Raw genomic sequence first — 20,125 nt, forward strand, 5'->3', positions numbered from 1 at the left:
GATCTTGTGTAAGACCGTAGGACAACTCGTGGCTGCATGTGGTCTTCAAAAAGGACCATGGGAGGCCGAAAAACCGTTGAGACCTCACAGCTCCTTCCCCCTTAAAAGGGAACTTTTCATACAGGTGGAAAGCTCGAAAATTGAAAACAGTCGACTGATTTGAAATAAGTTCTACACACTGTTATGCAAATCTTGTCAAACTTGAATCCCGTGTAAACCGTTTGGCTTACCAATCTATAAATTCATGTCAGCTCATTTCAAGCTGACTGACTACTCACTAGACGATCACCAGTAAGAGAACCCCATTTTAACTAAACAGAATCTAAAAAATATCATTATTTCTTAAATCAGATTTTATTCAAAAATTCATAAAAATATAATCCTATTGAAATCCTAACTTAAAAGTTCGCACAAATGAAGATAAAACACACAAAAATTTTTGAGATTAAAAAAAGAAATCATTATATATTTTCTGAGAAATTTACATTTTTAATTTTTTTTTTTTTTTAATAAAATTAATCATGCTGCATATCATATTAAACAACAACTAATGTACTTGAAAATGCTTTTTACCAAATCTTTCTATCTATATTTGGTGCTGAGTTATTGTCCATTTTATGTTCTCAATGATCACATTGAATTTCCTGAGGGAAACCCATTCTACTACACATGACTAAAGGAGCATCAGTCACTGTAATTGATCCAATGTGTTTCACACCAGAATTGCTTCTGGGTATTTTGAGGCCAAACAAATTGCGGTGACTGAGTACCGATTGCCGTTCGGGGGTTTTACTAAAGGCCCAACACAATGGATATTTAGGGTGCTAAAGGTATCCGCAATGATAGGAACAATTTTTAGAGGTGCCTTCTTTTTATCATTAGGTTTACCGGCCCTTTGACTGGGGTCACAAGCATGGGCGCCCATATGCAAAATTGTAGGGGGGGGGGGGCTCAGATATGTTAACCATGGTTTAGCATGATATTTTCCCCATGAAAACTAATTTCAGGACCGATTAGAGTCATTAAAATTTGACATTTTTAATAACTTATTCATTAATGGCTGGAGAAGAAATATTTTTACATTTTTGCAAAGAAAAAGTATTAAAAGCAAGGAAGTTCTAATTCCTAAAGGGGGGCTTGAGCCCCCCCTTACCCCCCTATATGAGCACCCTTGGTCACAAGCCCAGACAAACATTTACATATCTTTGAAACAACCCGGCCAAAAAATGTCTAATCAGCTTATCTTTGGATTTAGTAATGCCTAAATGAGCAGAGGTTCCCTCATGACACATACCCTTTAATTTTTCCCGCAACACTTCGGGAACAATAATTAACTCCTTAATGTTATCTAACCAGTCAGTCTGTGTTTTAACCAGCAATTAATTTTTAATGTTATAGTTATCCCGGTTGGATGTCTTATTTTTACCTGACACAATATCCAAAATTAGTTTTAACATTGGGCAATTCTGCTGAAGTTCTTTTGACTCCTCACGGCTGATCTCTAAAAGTGATAATTTTGGAACATTAGGCTCTCCTGCCAGAATAATCAGCGGGGTTTCCTCCTCCTGCTGATCCCTTTCTAAACCAACAATTTCCCCATGTTCTGCATCCTTTTTATCAGTTATAACAGACTGCGCTTCATTCTCAAAATCATGATTTGATTTACAATCTTCAGCCAATCTATTTTTATTAAGCATCGCCCTAGTTTGTACGGCGTTTAAGGTTTCGCAATCGGGAAATTCATACTGTTTTTGCTCCTTAAGCAAGGCAGCGGTTTTATTTCCTAGCAAATAACGCCCCGCATCTAAGGAGTCGGAACAAACAGCAGCCTTTGTTTTTATCCTCCCAAAATGCTCCCCTTCAATTTCTACTTCTGCAAGAGGCAAAACAATGTGGTGTGCATCTAGTGGTTGTTTAACCCACGCCACTTCTCCTGTATAGGAATTAGGTTTAACATATTTTCTAGTACAAAGATCAATCGAGTATCTAGTATCTTGAAGTATTAGAATTTTCTGAGTTCCAATTATGCCCTCTTGAATGTAAGGATTAAAAAATTCAGAAGGATAATTTTCCTTGACCGAAATACAATCTCGTTATCTCCACCCCTTTCTTTTATTAGCTTTGGACAAGACGGTCTTAAGTGATTAGTACTGTTGCATTCATAACAGCAGGGTCTCTTCTGCTTGTTGAAATTCCCCTAATTGTTCATTCCCGTTGCTCCGTTCGATAGGGGGTGGTTATCAAATTTCTCAGTTCTTTGAGAGGTATTTTCACCCTTCTGAGTTTTTGCCTGTTAGGGATTTTTTCGAATATTTTCACAGCTGTTAAGCAGTTCAGCTTAATTTTTCAGTATCTTTATGTTGTCCCCAATTGTAGATAAAATGCTTGTTCACATCAATAGCTACGTGCTTTTTGATTTGATTGGTTACCATCAGACTTTTCAAAGATTCAAAGTCCCCGACATCTAACCCTTCTAGCCATTGCTCAAGGAAATTTTTGCTGTCAAAAGCAAAATCCTTCCATGTTCCTTCCACCCACTTTGTCAGTTGAACAAATTTTTGGCAAAATGCTTCCGCACCTAATTTAAATTTGTCTGTTTGCTGACTTATTTTCAGGCTCCCGAGCAATTAACTGCATGATGTCTAGTGGCAGTAAACTAAATGGGCAGAATACTAAATTTAAACTACTAGTTTGGTACTAAAACTACTAGTTTGGAAAATTTCTGCCTTTTTGACCTGACGCTCAAAGCTAGTCAAATACAGACTGATGTCTGATTTTTCAGGATCGAATTTTAAAATGAATTTGACAAATTCAAAAAATTTTTTTTGATGCCTGAAAACCCAAGTGCACATTTGGAGCAGCTTCCTGCTGTAGGAGAGACTGCAACCTGAGCCTTTCCAATTCATATTCCCTCTTTTCTCTTTCTTCCTGCCTCAAAGCTTCTTTTTTTTCCCTTTCCATAATTATATTTTCGTACATTGTTTTAATTACTTCCGAGTCCTCCTTACTTTTTGAAATCAACTCTTTCAAATGAACAACTTTTAAATCTGGAGTTACGGTTAACCCCAGTTCTTCAGCTAATTCATGGAGTTTGGACTTTTTTGCTTTATTTAAGAAAGCCATGATTACAAAACAAATTTCCAAAAGAAAATACAAACAACCTAATTAAAAGTTAATGAGCTACCTAATTAAAGTTAAGTGTTATTAATCCTAGAAAAAGTGTATGAACATTGAAGACAAATTTTGTAACTTTACACAGTCAATGGAAAAAAGAAAATAGTTATGCACCCTAACCGTCACTCTCAAAAATGAAAAGGGTACTTACTCAAATTACTGAAAGGACTTCGATCGGGTGTATCCACATGTAATCCAGAGATAGGAAGCAAATAAATGGATGCTTTTCTCCACACACACACCCCACCACTTAGCTGTAAGCCTTAGGTTCCACTGTCCGGAGGGCCCCCCCCCCCCCCACGGCTGGGTGTGACAAATAAATGGATACTAGGATCCGTGTGGGAACCACAGGAGGGTTGTCACAAAAAAGTTCAGGTCACGATGACTAATCTCTAAAAATTCATTTAACGGGTTGCCCATTGTTACTTCAAAAGGAAATGCGACAATTTTGCTTTTAAAAACTCAAAAAATAAATTTTCTTGTCTCCTTTCATAAAAGTTGAAGAAAAAACAGCTATGATGCACTTCCGAGGAACTAAGATGATGCACGACACGAGCACTTGTCATCACAAGAAAAATAGGTTTGCGGGGCGAACAGGAAAGTCACTTCTGGACGGCGAGAAGAACAAACATAATTATTTCACATGAGTGAAGATGCATAACATGAGCACATTCCAAGCAAAGAAGTTGTGGATGAACTGCAATTTCAACTATTGTAAATAGTTTGTTTACCAGTCTCTTTGAGGTGATAGAGGAGCAATCACGAAGCTGCCACCAATTAATTAAAACTGTAACGTACCAGACCATAAATAATAGAAAAAACTTTTATTTATCTGGATTAATGGCATGCAGCTATGCACAAATAATTTACTAAGTTATTGTAAATGTAGTAACATTATCCACAGAGGATCAACTTTGTTGCAAAATTCAAGTTAATGGCTTTGCAAGCCAAACTTTGCAACATTGCATTCCCGAGAGAATTCCGGAGTTCAGTCCCGATTCATGGCCTAACGATCTCTTCCTCCAGATGCTTTTCGGACCCCTGAAGCAAACTCCAGTTCTCACCACAGGGTGGTCCTAGCTCTGAGACAAAGGGGTAGAGTGGTGCCGTAGTGACCGCAAGTTTTGAGTAGTCTTGGAGGGGATCTTGTGTAAGACAGTGATACAACTCGTGATTGCGTGTGGTCTCCAAGAATGACCCCCAAACAAGACGTAATCATTGTGGGAGGTCAAAAAACCATTGAAACTTCACAACCCCTTGGAGGATAAGAAGAGCAAAGATGTTATGCATTTCATTACTTGTGGTGGGTTCCCATTTTTTACTTTAAGAATGTTTCCGAAGAAAACTACTGCTGATACATTGGTCAGCATATTGATTTATTTCTGTAACAATATTATGAATCAAAACTTGGTCAATAAAGGCATTGTAAACTTGCAATTTACCATTAGTAATATCAAAATTGTAATTCACAGCAGGTTGACCAGTGCTACAAGTCATAATGCATGATTAAACAACTAAAAGAACTTGAATCACAAATGCAATGTAAACTACTAAGAATTACTTTTTACTTTCTTCTATATCTAATATATAGAAGAAAGTATTGGATTCGTGCAAATCTTCGAATTTCTAATTTTGACGAATTTGAACGTTTTAAGGTGTGCCGAGTCCATTTCGACCATTTTTAGAAAATGTCTGTCTGCTTCTTCATCAAGCATGGGGAGGGATCAGAATAAATTATAAGAAAAATATAGAAGAAAGTTTCCTGATAGCCACAATATACTAGTTTACATAATTATATACATAAAATATCAAGGTACACATATATAATATCCAATACTATATACAACACATAATGTTCAATTTCTTAGCTTAACTGAACCAGTCAATGAGTAAAGCTTTCAATACAATGAAGTAAATAACAACAATGAAAATTTAATCAGTATATTAACGTTTTACTTATTAATTAAGCACTATTCCAACTTTGAAAAGTATATTTCTATTCAACCATTAAATTCAATTATTACATCTAATATATTTTGTTCTAATTGCAATATCTATTTGCACAAGTATAATAAGAACGATTACATAAATATCTGTCACATCTCTCCCCCCCCCCTCCTTACTTTAATTGTAGTAAGTCCCTTAAATAAGGGATTTTGGAGATATGACCAGATCTTGTCTGAAAAGATGAATTATTATTTGTTTGGGCTAAATTTGCATTATTGTTAGTTTGATTTGAATTATAAGAAACATTGCAGTCATTAAGTGGTCTTTTAACTGGTGAATTATCATCAATTTCAATATCCCAATCTAAATGCGAATTAAAATTACAATCAATATTTGATGAAATTAAATTTTTTATGCATCTTGTAAAAACCTTATTAGCTGCAGTTTTTATTTTGTAGGATCTAAGGTTATTTGTTTTTGCAATGACTTTTTTGCTGGTTCCCATGTTTTGTTACAGAAGTTTTTAACGAACATATTCTCATTTAAATTTAAAGATCTAAGTGTTTTTGCTGTTTTATCATAATAAATTTTTTGTTTTATTTGTTGCCGATTTAAGTCATTACTACTATTTTAAAGATTTCTGGATTCAAAAATCTATTGCAAATGGGAAGCTTGGTTCTTAACCTGTGATTAAACATCATTTGCGCTTGTGATAACCCTATGCCTGATATTGGAGTGTTTCGGTATTTTAATATCTCTGCTACAAAAGGACTTTTACTATCTTCATAAGCCTTTTTAAAAAAGGCTTTAGCAATCCCAAATCCCCTTTTCTGCCATACCATTATTCTGTGATTGATATGGGCTGCTAAATGAAATTGTTAAGTCCCACTCTTAACAAAATTTCTTAAATTCCCAACAGTTGAAAGGGCTGTTATCACATACAACTACCTCTTAAATACCAAATCTGGTCAATACTCTTTCCAATGCTTTTAGTATGTTCCCAGCTGACTTACTTTTCAGTTCGTCAACTTCAATCCACTTAGAAAAAGTCTGTTATGACAAGATAATTTATGTTCCTAAAAAATATTATATCCATCCCTATTCTTTGTAAAGCTCGCTCATGTATTTCATGGGGCTGCAATGGTTTTTTAGTTTGATCTTTATGAAACTTAGCACATATTGCACAATTCTCTACTGTTCTTTTAATATCTTTTGAAATACTTGGCCAGTACAATATTTCTTGTGCCCGACTTTTACACTTTTCAATACCCATGTGAGCTTTATTTGTAAGTGTAAGCATTTCAGGTCTAAGTATTTTTGGAACTACTAAATTTTATTATTCAAAAATAACAAACCATCATCCAGATATAATTCATTTTGTAATTTATAGCATTTCCTTAAATTGAAGGGAATTTTCTTTTTGTGAGGCCACCCCTCTTTACAAAAACTTATGACCATTTTTAGTTTATCATCTCCCTGCAATGCCTTTTTGAACTGTTCTTTTCTGCAGTCACTCATTGGTAAATATTTCAAAATCAAGTGTACAGTGTGCAACATCTCAGGATCATCAAGCAGCTGATCTTTAAAAAATGCTCAAGACAATGTATCTGCTAGAAACATGTCTTTTCCTGTCAAGTAATTGATAACTATAAGTTGTATTTTAGTAATTTCAAAACCATTTTTTGAATACGAGTGGTGATTTTACTAAAGGGTTTTGAATGATTGAAGTTAGTGGTTTGTGGTCACTTTGTATCCGAACCTTATGCCCATATATAAAGTTATGATATTTTTCACAAGCCAAAACTATTGCAAAGAGCTCTTTTTCTATTTGGGCGTAGTTCTTTTCACATTCAGTGAGGCTTCTAGAGGCAAAGGATACCAGCTGTCCTTCCTGTAATAAACATACTCCTAGCCCATCCTTCGAACTATAACACTGAATTGTGATTTCTAGAGAACTACTAAATACTTTTAAGACTGGGGCTGAACTGATTAATTTTTTCATGCAACTAAATGCCTCATCCTGTTTGAATGACCATTGAAACTTTGTTTTATCTTTTAACAGTTCCCTCAAGGGTGCAGTTGTTTTAACATATTAGGGATAAATTTTGCTAAAAAATTTACCATGCCTTAAAGTCTCCTTATATCTTGTTTGCTAGCAGGCTTTCCTACTTCATTAATAGCTCCAACATGTGATTCATCAGGCTTTACTCTTTTTTCCGAAATTATTAACCCCATGTATTTGGCTTCATTGACTCTGAACTGGAACTTGTTTGGATTAAATTTAACATTGTGAGACTTTTTCTCTTTCTAACACTTGGATTAATGTGTTGTCATGATCTTGTTTGTCAATTCCAGTGATTACCATATTTTCCTGTATATAATCCGCAGCAGTGTATTATTCGCAGGGACCTTTTTCCCACCAAATAGAAAAAAACTCTTGTATAGTCCGCCTAGAAGTGTAATCCGCAGCAGTTTTTATCGTGAATGATGCTTCCACGTTCTTGATTAGCGCACATTCCTTATCAGATGAACGTTACATATGAGGTAGTGAGAAGCAAAGGGATGCAAATGGCAAAATAAATTCTGGCCTACTGTCGAATACTCACACACAGCCAAGTTGCTCCTTTTCATGAAGCGGTAGCAGCACATGGACCCTGCAGCGAAGTTGACGATACTCATTTTACGAGCGATAAGTTTCACTTTTAATCCGATGTTGATGGTTGAAACGGCTTTTCCATTCGCTCTTTCTCATAAAATCCACTGCAACAGTTCTTTTTGCAATGCTAACCAAGAGGTTTTCCACGTCTGTCTGCTTGTTTTCGGCGGTCACAATTTTCTGATTTGGATTTGTTTTTCTTCCAAAGTCTAACATTTTACTCGTCCATGTTGAAAAATCTCTCTGCTTCTCTATTTTCAACTTCCGAAGCCTTGTCAATTACTTTCAACTTAAAGTCAAGCTGCATAACTTGAACGTTTTCGCTTGGATGACATCACAAGAGATAAATAAGATGATCACAAATGCACAGTAAGAAAGTTAAAACATGAAATGGCTCCAGGATCTAATATATCTAATCATTGTAAGCTGCAATATCTTCATTTTTATAATGATTCCACAAAGTACAGCCTTGACAAAAGCTTGATTTTATAAGTGCATCTATGACTTTCTTACTGTATTTTCCTACAAGTGTGGTTACTCTGAACAGTGAGTTGAAACCCCGTTTCTTCCAAGTGCCATCACCAGACACAGTTGGATGTATAGGGTCAGCATTAGGTTCAGAGATTTCTGTTAGCTCCTTTTGTAACGGCTTTTTTAATTACGTGTTTATAAACTGCTCATGAAGCTATCTGCGAATTTTCCAGGCAACTGTAATCTGTATTAGTTGCTAACCCTTGGCATATTTCCATCATGCTGCAAAATATATTGATATCTTCCCTTCCTACACCAAGATGTCTCATTACCACAATGATTCTGCAATCAATTTCAAAAGCTTTGTTTACAAAAGGTGATGAATTTATGTATTGTACACCAACACAATTGCTTTGCATTGCAATTTTATATCTTAGCCCATGGAAAGCAGTTTGGGAAAATTTAATGATTTTTTTGCACTCAGCAAAAATAATTAACGCTGACAAGGGCATGATAAAAATTCAAGAATACAGTAACCGTAATTATTTTCTACTATAATTTCATATACTTTCGAACTTTTTAATTTAGCTACTCGTAAAGCTTGTATCTTGCGCCATAGAATAAGGATTGGGGGGCTTTCTTTATCCTTGTCTATCTGGACACAAATTCTTCACTCTGAGTTTTTTTTTATCCATTTTATTTTTCCATAAATCCTCTTAGAGGCTTATTCTTAAAGGTCTAAACTTAGAAAATATACAAAAAAAAATTTTTTTTTTTTCAAAATTCTAGACTAGAGTACCATATTAATCTCTTAATCTTAAAGCACAAGTACAAGACTATTATATACAGAGGAGGAAGAAAATAGTCATTCAAATGCTCAGTTGTTAACAACGCACTGAATCCAAATCTTTGATACCAAAGTTCGCAACCAATGCTGTGTTCTCCTCCAAATCATGGGAGTAGTTGTGATATTTTGTGCTGATGTATGAAAATAAAAAATAAATATGAAAAACTCGATTAATAGCTGATTCACTGTATTAAGCTTCACAATCTCCATTACAACATCTTTCTCCCTCCACACAAAAAAAAAAACTTTTACACTAGTACAAGACTATTACACACAGAGGTGGAGAGAAACAGCCATTCAAATTCTCAACGTTTAAGGACTCACTAAATCACAAACCTTTGTTCTCAAAGTTCTCAATTAATGCCATTTCTCTTCCAAATCATATGAACAGGTCTGATATTTTGTGCAGATACAAGAAAATGAAAAATGAATTTAAATCTCAGCTTTTTTTTGAGCAATCACGATTGCTTATTGTTCTCATTTGACCGTTTTTGGTGTCCGTGCCTCTTTCAACTTGGACCAGAAGCCTTTGCAGCACCACCGTCCTCTGCTGGCGGCGGGGCTGCTCCGGTTTTGAGCTATCCGCTTCTCCTGGTCGGAGGCGTCCATGTCCTACACACACGCACGTTCACACACACACATACACACGACTTCACACACATACACTCACACACACCTACGTGCATACACACAGGTCTACGCACACACACAACTATGCACAAGTAACCGCCCAGGAGGAGAGGCAGACTTGGGGGGGACAGGAGCCGTTTCTAGAAACAATAACTCCAATGAGTAGGGGCCTGTCTCAGTTCGTGATTGCGAAAAACATAATTTTAATTCAGAATTTCAGAATTTAAATTAATCTTCTTTTTTCTGTATTTTTTTTTTTTTAAAGCTCATTCAAAGCTCTTAACAGGAATCTGTATCACAATATTCTTCTTCCTTCTCCTTTCTAGTATATGTAGCATCTGTTGCATAGTGATCAGTATTTAAATCTCTGAAACTAAGCAGCTCCCAAGTCAATAGAGTTTGATACTTCTTTTATCTTTTTATAATTAACAGTTCTTTCTTTTGACAAGACAGCATACTTGTATTTTATGACTTCTGCTCGCGCTTGCAGATTTCCTGTGCTTTTAGTAAGCAGGGATTTTGACTTTTTACCCACAGCTGCATCACTGTATGAAGAAATCAAGTTATTTTTGAGTTTCTTAAAAACAATTCGTTTAATGTTGCGCAGAGGCAGAGGAGAATCTGGTTGGGGGTCATCAGAGATCCAACCTTAGCAAGTTGTTCAACTTGCTCACTTCCGAAAATGTCACAATGACTCGGAATCCATTGGAGCGCAACACATTTTCTTGTTTTCTTAAGATCAAACAGTTTCATGCTATAGTAGTGGACATGGGCATTTTCATTACACTTTGTATTTTTCAGCAACAAAATAGCTGCTTGTGAATCAATAAGAAATACAATATTGTGTTTGTGACTGTTTTTCAAATTATCAATAGCAAATGATATAGCCTCTATCTCTCCATCAAAATTGTCACAATGCTTCCCAAACAGACAACTAACACTGAAAGTATGTAAATATACTCCAGCACCAGCATTTTCCATTGTATTTTTAACGGAACTATCTATATATACATGAAACCTATTTTTAGGAGGATACCTATTATGTATAGTGGCCAAAACTGCACATTTTAACTCGCTTACTGAACAAAACTGTTTATTTACATTCCAAATAAAGGTCTAAGTGAGCCTTTATCATGGTTTAATCTACAGCAGAGTTCAATTCCTGTGAGAAAGTTATGGCAATTATTTATAAGAAAGTTCATCTAACAAACCTTTGCTTTGTTACAATCTCTTTAGCCACAAAATATTTAAGACTGTTTTGCAATTTATTGTTTGTTATTCTCAAGAGAGATAATCCTGAAGTAATGAAACAAATGCAAAAGGTGGGTAATCAGAAGTCTCTTTAATTATCTTGGGCATCTTGCTTGTTTGTAAAATAGATAATCAAAATTTTCTGTACTTGTTGATTAAGTGTATTGCAAGTAACTTGATGATGTTTTATTACTTGCAAAAAATAAAAAAGTGATTTTGTGCTAGCTGGTAGTTTTTCTGTTGTAGTAGAAAAGGCTTTGCAGTAAATCCACTAAAGTGTTGTAAATTTTTGTGGCAAGAAAGGTTATTAAACATCAGACTGTAAATGAAGAGTTGATATGTTTTTCCAAAATTGTGAGTTGTATTACTTTTATTGCCAGGTGACATATGTACTTTTGTTCAAATTGTATATTTATTGGCAATGCCTTTTTGTTTTTCTTTTCATTAGCTCAGCCTGATTGCTCACTTCATCCATTATTTTGGGATCCCATGCAGAAACTGATTAATTGCGCGCATACAACAGCTTGCATTCATCCTGCTTGGATATGTGATGGCCAAAATGATTGCTTTGATATGTCTGATGAAAAGGATTGTGAAGAAAGTATGTATCAGCTATACAATTTTAACTAATTGTAAGGTTAACTTTAACTGACTATTTGATTTTATTAAAGCTTACTCTCATTCTCAGCACCCAAACAAAATTTTTACCTGATGTGAGAAAAATTTGTTTTCTGAGTTGGAAAACTTCTTTTATTGCTGATTTTTTAATCTATGACTGAATAACATTAAATACTTCTAGTAGTTTGTTTCTGTCAATGATTGTTTTCACTTCAGTAAAATTAGTAACTAGTTTAATTGCGAAACAGCATAATAAGTGAATGATGCTTACATATTTTCATTTTGAAGGAATGCATTATAATTAATATGATTAACTTGCTTTGCATATGTTCGAAAACTTTTTAAACTTTGATTTTATGTATTAATCAAATAATTTCCTAATTGTGAAATACAACTTGGAAAAGTAAATGCAATTTATCTGAAAAAACTCAAAATTTGGTCCTAGTAATTCTTTTTGAGCAAGTTTTACCCACATTTCTTTAACTATGAACTGATTTTACTTATTAGTAAAACCTTTTGTGACTCTTTTGTTTACAGAAGTTCCAGAAAAATCATGCCCATCCAATTCATTCCAGTGTGAAGGAGGGGATTTATGTATACCACAAATGTGGAAATGTGACAGGGATGATGACTGCAATGATGGAGTTAATGGTAGCGTGAGCTCGGATGAAAAGGGCTGCAGTAAGTTTTATGTCCATATTCTCAACTAATTTGACACAAAACTAGGCTTAACATATGTCCAGGATTAGCCCAGACAGTCCTGAGCTTTTAGTTCTGTCCTCAGCAATGTTTAGGCTTGCAAAAACACTCATACAGGGTTGGTACGGATCATGGAAATCCTGGAAAGTCATGGAAAAAGATAAACAAATTCCAGACCTGGAAAAGTCATGGAAAATTAATATTTTCATTAAATGTCCTGGAAATTTATTTTAAGTTAGGGAAAAATGTCTTAGACACAGTAGAAAAGTAACAGTAGCAGAAAGAGAATTAGAAATCTTGAGTGATTCAATTGCATGTAAAAGCTATTAATACTTGAAAATTGAACAAATCTGAGTTCAGGAATCCTATTGCATCCGCTTCTGTAACAGCCGTCCGCCTTTTTTTTGTAATGTGGTTTTACTGTTGGGACATCACTTATTTATAATTCACAGTTATTTTCAGCGCTTCTTATATTTAATATTTTTTAGAACTGGATTTGCACGTTCTAGATTTTGCCACACCCACTCAAAATGTATAATTCAATTGCATCCGAGTTCTTTTCAATCACTCATTAAAAATCATTATTAAACTTGCCAGAGTTTATCTTAATTTGTTGAAGACTTTAGAAAATAAAAATTTATTCAGGGGATAGAACAAAGAAATAGGGAATTCTGATACTTAAAAAAAAAAAAATGAATTTACTGAAAAACAAGGCCTTACTTCAATGAACGAAAATACTGTCAAATTACATAGATTATTAGATACATTGTTGACACCAAACGGCAATATTTTTATCAAGTAAATTTATTTTAAAACTTTATAAAGACTCATTCAACCTTTGTCCCATTTATTAATATTTTGCCCTATTTATTACTATTGTCCTCTGTTTATTAAATATTTATAAATTTAAGCATCTATATATTGCATTCACTATATTTTTACCTTACTTAAATTAAAAAGATGCGTAATAATAGTTAGTTTCTGTACTATGCGCTGATGTTTTTTCAGTCACAAGTAAATGCTTTGATAAGGTAGTGGCATTCATATAATAGTTTTGCTAATACCCATTGCAGAAAATTGGCAAATAGTACTATTATCTTCATGTAACAAGGTTATGAAATTTTTGGTGGAGTCATGAAAAAGTCTTGGAAAAGTCATGGAATTTTTTCATCCAAATAGAGTAGGAACCCTGTTCATAGTTTTGATTTTTATGACTGGCGAAGATTTCGTTTTTAAAATTTCAGACTTATATGTTAAACTGAAATTGCCGGTTCTGATATGGAAGAGAGTATAAAAGTTATTTATAAAATTATAAAGTATTAGCTTCACAGCATTGTCTACCTTGACAGTAAAAGTGTTCAACAATCAGGCTTAAATAAAAGAAAAGAAAATGGTGCAAAATTGTCCGTCAACATGTGGGGAAAAGATATTTTATGACTCAAAATTTAACTTTAGACTTTGGATTAATTCCAAAAAATTCGTAACTGTTATAAAACAGAGGAAATATTCTGTTTCACAGATTTTCTGTTAAAAAGGTGCCTACAAGAGTTTTTTGTCTCTCTCCCTCTCTTATGTAAATCCCTAAACATCAAAGGACCACAGTGTCAATGTTTGCAAAGATCTGACAAAACTGGATTTGTATAAGGAAAGGCTTTATGGGGTGATTTTGGGTTTTAAGGTTTCCAAAAAAGCTGGTACTTTGTGGATCAGTATTTCTAAAATAATTAAGTTTACAATGCATTTGCTTGCAGCATTTGGACTGCCAAAAGAAATGAACTCCTTCCTATTGTTTAACATTTCCCAGATGGTAAAACTTATTCAGAACATTCATGTAGTGAGCTTTTTTTTTGATGATGTAAAAAGAAATAAACCGCTTCTTAAAGTCATCTAGTGAAAGTACAACTGAGTCGCTCGTCATGACTTTTCATTGTATGTAATATTTCAATTAAATGTTTTGCTGGTTCAATTTTTTTTTTGTTTCAATGCTGCAGAGGTCAGCATGAGCTTCAAAATACCGAAAGTCGGTGGTAATGGATCCATCACAAATATGTCAGGGGATGGACCCAAATAGTTATAGCAAATCTGCATTTAATCCGCAATTATTCCAAATACATCAAAGTATTGTTGTCTGCAATTGCTTCATGGCTGATCAAATTGTTAATACTAACTTGCTACTTTGGTTAATCTGTACCAGTTTCATTATTAAAAAAAAAAAAGAAAAAAAATTTAGATAATTGCAAATCTAATATTTGGTATGTTGTGTTTGCAGAGTATGGTTGCCGTGCAGATCAATTTCAGTGCAGTAACCAAGATTGCATTCCTGGTGTGTGGCGATGTGACGGCCATCCTGACTGTTTGGATAAATCAGATGAAACTGATCATTGTAGTAAGTGTTTTTCTCCCTCTGAAAATCTTAGTTTAAAGTAAAATTAGTGGATTATGGTTGCTTAATTTTTAAACACATTTTTAGCATTATTCTTTACAATTTTGGAGTATTTGCTGCGCTACAGTATTTTAGCCACATACCACATCTGTAGACTTAATTAATAGAAATTGGTGGTCAGATTCATTTTTGCTTAGTTGTTCACGGTGAACTAAGATATTTGTTTTACAGGTACTCGTCAGTGTGAAAGTCATGAATTTCGCTGTAATAACACTGGACAGTGCATACCGTTAAATTGGGTATGTGATGGAGAAAATGATTGTGCTGATAAAGAAGCATCCGATGAACATCCAGAACGTGGCTGTGGTATGTAGGAAAAATGTACATTTTTTTTTTTTTTTTTGCTGTAAAAGTAATGAACAAGTAAACGTATCATTTTGACGTCTTTAAATATTCATAACCCAATAAATACATTCTTTACTTGTGTGTAGTGATGTGGATCGGGTAAATACCCAGCGGGTAGGTAAATATTTTTTAGGTATTTACCCGGGTATTTACCCAAGGCCTGGGTAAATACCCAAAAACTGGATATTTTACAAAAATTGCAAAGAAGTGAATGGGATTTTTTTAAAAAATCTAAATGTGAAATAATTGGTAAAACTGATAGATACATATATGTATTACACAGTTTATAATATTTTTTTATTGAAAGACTTGATGAAATCATGAAAGAAACATATGGTGAACCAAAGAATCTTTCTTTTCAATGTCATAATTGGAGAAGTATAAGCAATTCATTATGAACTTCAGGATTTCAAAATCACAATCTAGGTTAGTCAATCATACAAAAAATGAAAAAAAAAGGAAGCATGAAGGATGTTTGGCAGAATAAACTGAGAAGTTATTAAGACTATCGTGTTATTTATTTTATTGATATTTAAGTGATAACATGGAAAATATAGAAACAGTTTTCACATTAATAAGCAAAAAGAAGCAAAATATTCTTTTCTGTTGCCTTGCTCATTTGCATTTGCTCCCCTGTAGGGTGGGAAGGTAAATATTTTTTTGGGTGTTTTTCCGAAGGCAGGGTAAATCCCCTAATAATTGCGCATTTTGCAAAAAAAATTTAGGTGGTATTAAAAGGTGACTATTTTCTTTTTTAAACATAGATCCTAAAATAAAAGATTAAAAATTTTAAATGTTTATGTATATTATGTGTGTGTGTGTATATATATATGTGTGTGTGTGATACAGAATACACCTGAACAATTGAACTAAGTTTGGAGGAAATTTCTGCAAAAGATATACGTAAATAAATAGTAATAATAAATTGAGCGATATTTCGTCATGCAGGGACATATTACTGCGTTATAAAAGACCAGGATCTTAAAAAATTGATGTTTGCTTTTTTTGTAACCAGTTAATCTTTTTACTTTTTGTAGAATGGCTTTTTATATCTGAAATTTGGCTATCGACATTGATCAGGCATATCCAACACATTTAATGTGAATATCATATTAGATTGCTAAGCTGTTTCACACAATAATTCTTTAAATATGTGATCAAAATACAATTTCTGGGCAAAAATTTATTGTTTTGTATATTGTTGGTTGTATGCAGAAAAGTATTTTAGTTGAATATAAATTTTTGAAATAAATACCCGGGTATTTACCCATTTTGGGTATTTACCCGGGTATATACCCTGGGTATTTACCCCTAAAAATAAATACCCGGGTATTTTACATCACTACTTGTGTGAAATTATAATTATGCTTTCCTTTTCTTAAAGAAAAATTATACTATTAATGGTGCTTATGATTCCAAATTGGTAAAATGAAAATTGACGAACTCGTAATAAAGTTCTCTTTTGGGTATTTATTAATATGGAATGATATCTTAATGTAATTAAAATGATAGGCTTGCATATTCATATTTTATGCCATTTTACAAAAATTTGTGCAGGTTCTAATTGGATAGAAAACCATTTGCTAGTGTTAAATGCTTATTTTAAAGCAAACTGAAAATTTAATTCTTATAATGTTCACAAAATTAGGTTAGCATTTTCAGAATTTTGTCAAAACTGCTATACATAGTTATGCCTTAGCCAGGCTTAGGGACAGTAACTTTCTACTAAATACTCGAGATGCTATTATGCCTTTTCTTTCTTTAAGTCACATTCATTAAAATTTTATGGTTTTAACATAAGCATTCTCATTTTACTTTCTGTTTTCAGTGGAAAACATATGCAAACCAAATGAATTTCAATGCTTAAATTTTGTTTGCATTACTAAAAGCTTCTATTGTGATGGTGATAATGACTGTGGTGATAACTCTGATGAACCAGAAAATTGTCGTAAGTGAGAAATGTATTGTTAGTTTCTTTTTTATTTGCTTTTCTTAAAAGCTTGCAGTTAATGAGAAATTATTTTGCAGCTAATCGTTTGTGCAGAAATGATGAATTTGAGTGTGAAAACAAGCGCTGTGTACTGAAGTCTTTGATGTGTAATAATGTAGATGATTGTGGAGATAACACGGATGAAAATTTGGACATTTGTGGTTTGTATAAATTTGTTGTAGAAAGAATTATGAATAAATGTGTCAACTCAGTATCAATTGTTTTTAAATATATTTTCATTGGGAAAAAAACTTAAAAATGAAATTTCAGAAACCTATTTTTGAAATTAGTCTTTGATTCAAATTGCCAAACAATTAATGTTACCCCAGTAATAAAATAGCTAATGAACATGAATTTTTAAAACTGTGATAATTTAGTTCAAATATTTTAGTAAATTAGTTTTTTCTTCAGAAATCAAAAACTTGGTTTTTAATTGTTCATTTTAGTAAACTTTCTCTGGATTCTCCTCCCCTTTCCCAGCAGTAATTTACAGTAGATGCTCTTTTGAGGAATGCATGTGATTTTTATCTTTGAATATGTTAATTTATATCAGACATAAGATGTGATTTTGTGTGTGTGTTGGCCCAGCCTAAAAATACATGAGAAAAGATTCAGAAAATTGTTTCAACATTGACTTTAAGCTTAGTTAATTTTGTTAGTTTCTGATATGAATGTTTTGTATTCCAGGCTCTACTGTGAATATTACCATATGTGGAGAAAACGAATTTAAGTGTGACAATGATAAGTGTGTCTTGCAAACTGTTTTGTGTGACGGTGTAAATAATTGTGGGGACTATTCTGATGAGAATAAATGCAGTAAGTAATTTACTTTTTGATTTGTAAATGATAAAAAAGTTACTTTTTTGATTAAAATTTTTTTTATGCCTAAAATCTTGGGTCCGGTATTAATTTTATTATCTATTACAAATTTCACTATTGTTGTGCTTAATGATAAAGTTTTATTCTTTTTTTTTTGCAACTGTTATTCCTAAACACTCACGATTCAAGTTATTGTTTCAAATTGTTGCACACCTAATAAACTGAAATCAGTCTCTTTTATTTGTGCTTAAAAAGTGAAACAATATATGAGGCAGTGAGAAGCAACGGGATGTAAGTGGATATTTTCAAGTTTTGAGTAAAATGCGTATAAATATAACATCCTCGGTAGGCCTTCATTGATTTTTTTTTTCTAAATCATGCTGTATAGCAGCAACTACCTGGGCTACTAGTTCTATCTCTTGCCACAAGACAGGGAAAAGGTTCTCCTACTATTTGTGCTGGTAATCTCCAAATTTTAAATTTTGCCACTTATATCCCTTTGCTTCTCACTGCCTCATATGTTGACATTTTACTAGCCATTATTTCTGAAATAATATTGAAAAATATATGGCCTTGCTTTTTTTCAGACATTAATGAATGTGAATCAGAATTCACTTGTGCACAAGAGTGTGTTGATATGCCCATAGGATATAAATGTAGTTGTCGAGCCGGATATAGACTTATGGAGGATGGTCAAAAGTGTGAAGGTAATGTGTACACTTATGTATCAGGGGTCAATCTATAAAGAAACCCTTTTCTAGAATTCGAAAAAAAAAGGAAAAACTTGATTGCATATTTTTTTCTGTTTAAAAGTTCTCATTTAAGAGTAGTTCTTTTGTATTCAAAAGTTTGTGAATACATTTTTTGTAGATGTATTATTTCGTGAAATTTTCCATTAAAAAAAAGGAGATCTTAGTATATGACAAGAACTATTGTGCCTAAATTCCTAAGAATTAAAAACAGAATAGACCTATGTACATCATATTACCCTGTATCAACCGGAATGCTGCAAACTGAGCTTAGAAGAATATATTTAATTTAACATAAATAAATGTATGTTTGATTCAAGAAATAATACGACATATAATAAGGCATTATTATATGATGAATAGAGATGCATCAATACCATATTTTGTTGAGTAAATAATGAATATTTGGTTAAAATTCAAATCAAATATTTGGCCGAATACCAAATACTTGATGAAAAAAATTAAACCGTAACATTTGAATTTTAAGCTAATTTAAAATCCAAAATCTTTATCTATTTTGGAAAAAATAAATGCATTTTCATTTAACATGCAAAATTCATCTACACCAAGTATAATTATTAATTTAAAATAAATCAATCCAAAAGCAAAAACAAATTAATATAGCAAATGGCTAATGTGTTTTACGTTCGTCGGAAATTCTGCATACACTTTATAATAAAATTAATTTCTTTCCTGATATATGATTTGATAACTGATAATCTCAATAGCATGTTATGCCATAAATAAAGAATCTTGCATTTCAGTTATACACAAATACAAAACCAAGTTGCTTAAAATATCATTGAATTATAATTTATTTAATTGATTTTCTGGGATCTCTTCAGAAACTGATAAAGAATTTTAAAAGTTTGACCACAATGATTAATGTTAATTAGGTTGTTTTTAACAATATTTAATATTTCATAAGGTGTAAAACTTAAGACATGAAAATACAAAAATTTAATATCCTAGCATTTTCTTTCTGGTTATTGTCATAAAATTAAGGGAAATTGAACAAACTGAAAATTTGAATTGATTTTGTACTGTGATACTACTTTCATTCAATGCATAAAAAATGTGCTTTTTTGCCAATTACAGTAGATCCTAGTTTTATGCGTATTGGTTATGGGCAGTTTAAAATTTGCCACCTTTATTTTATTTTACGCGGATGAGTTTCAGTTTTTCGCGGATGCAGCAATGCAAACAGATAAAATTTTCCCCTATTTCAAAATCCAAACTCCTAAAGATTGCAGATTACACATGAGTGATCAACTGCGTTTTGGCGTGCTAATAATCGAGCTAGGGCCACTGGAGACATTTTATGCGATTGATTCCAGAGCTCTTTCCAGAAGTAAAGTTATTAAACTTACACAGTTCAGAACTCACTGGAAGAAGAGCTTTTAAAAGTGACAAAGGATGAAAAAACCAACAAGGATACCGACATGGATGACACACAACCAAAAACGCTCACATTGAAAAATTTTTG

General features: G+C 33.0%; 1 protein-coding gene across 1 annotated transcript in view; it reads left to right on the plus strand.

Moving 5' to 3' along the window:
* Nucleotides 1-20,125, plus strand: part of LOC129230024 (low-density lipoprotein receptor-related protein 1-like) — a 214,643-nt gene that overhangs the window by 140,734 nt on the left and 53,784 nt on the right. Inside the window, exons 28-35 of the mRNA XM_054864409.1 lie at nucleotides 11,425-11,577; nucleotides 12,135-12,275; nucleotides 14,563-14,679; nucleotides 14,908-15,042; nucleotides 16,910-17,029; nucleotides 17,110-17,232; nucleotides 17,759-17,887; nucleotides 18,478-18,597. Of these exons, the coding sequence (XP_054720384.1) occupies nucleotides 11,425-11,577; nucleotides 12,135-12,275; nucleotides 14,563-14,679; nucleotides 14,908-15,042; nucleotides 16,910-17,029; nucleotides 17,110-17,232; nucleotides 17,759-17,887; nucleotides 18,478-18,597 (1,038 nt within the window). The remainder of the gene's footprint in view (nucleotides 1-11,424; nucleotides 11,578-12,134; nucleotides 12,276-14,562; nucleotides 14,680-14,907; nucleotides 15,043-16,909; nucleotides 17,030-17,109; nucleotides 17,233-17,758; nucleotides 17,888-18,477; nucleotides 18,598-20,125) is intronic.

Source organism: Uloborus diversus, chromosome 9, assembly GCF_026930045.1.
Source record: "Uloborus diversus isolate 005 chromosome 9, Udiv.v.3.1, whole genome shotgun sequence".
Classification (NCBI taxonomy): Eukaryota; Metazoa; Arthropoda; class Arachnida; order Araneae; family Uloboridae; genus Uloborus; species Uloborus diversus.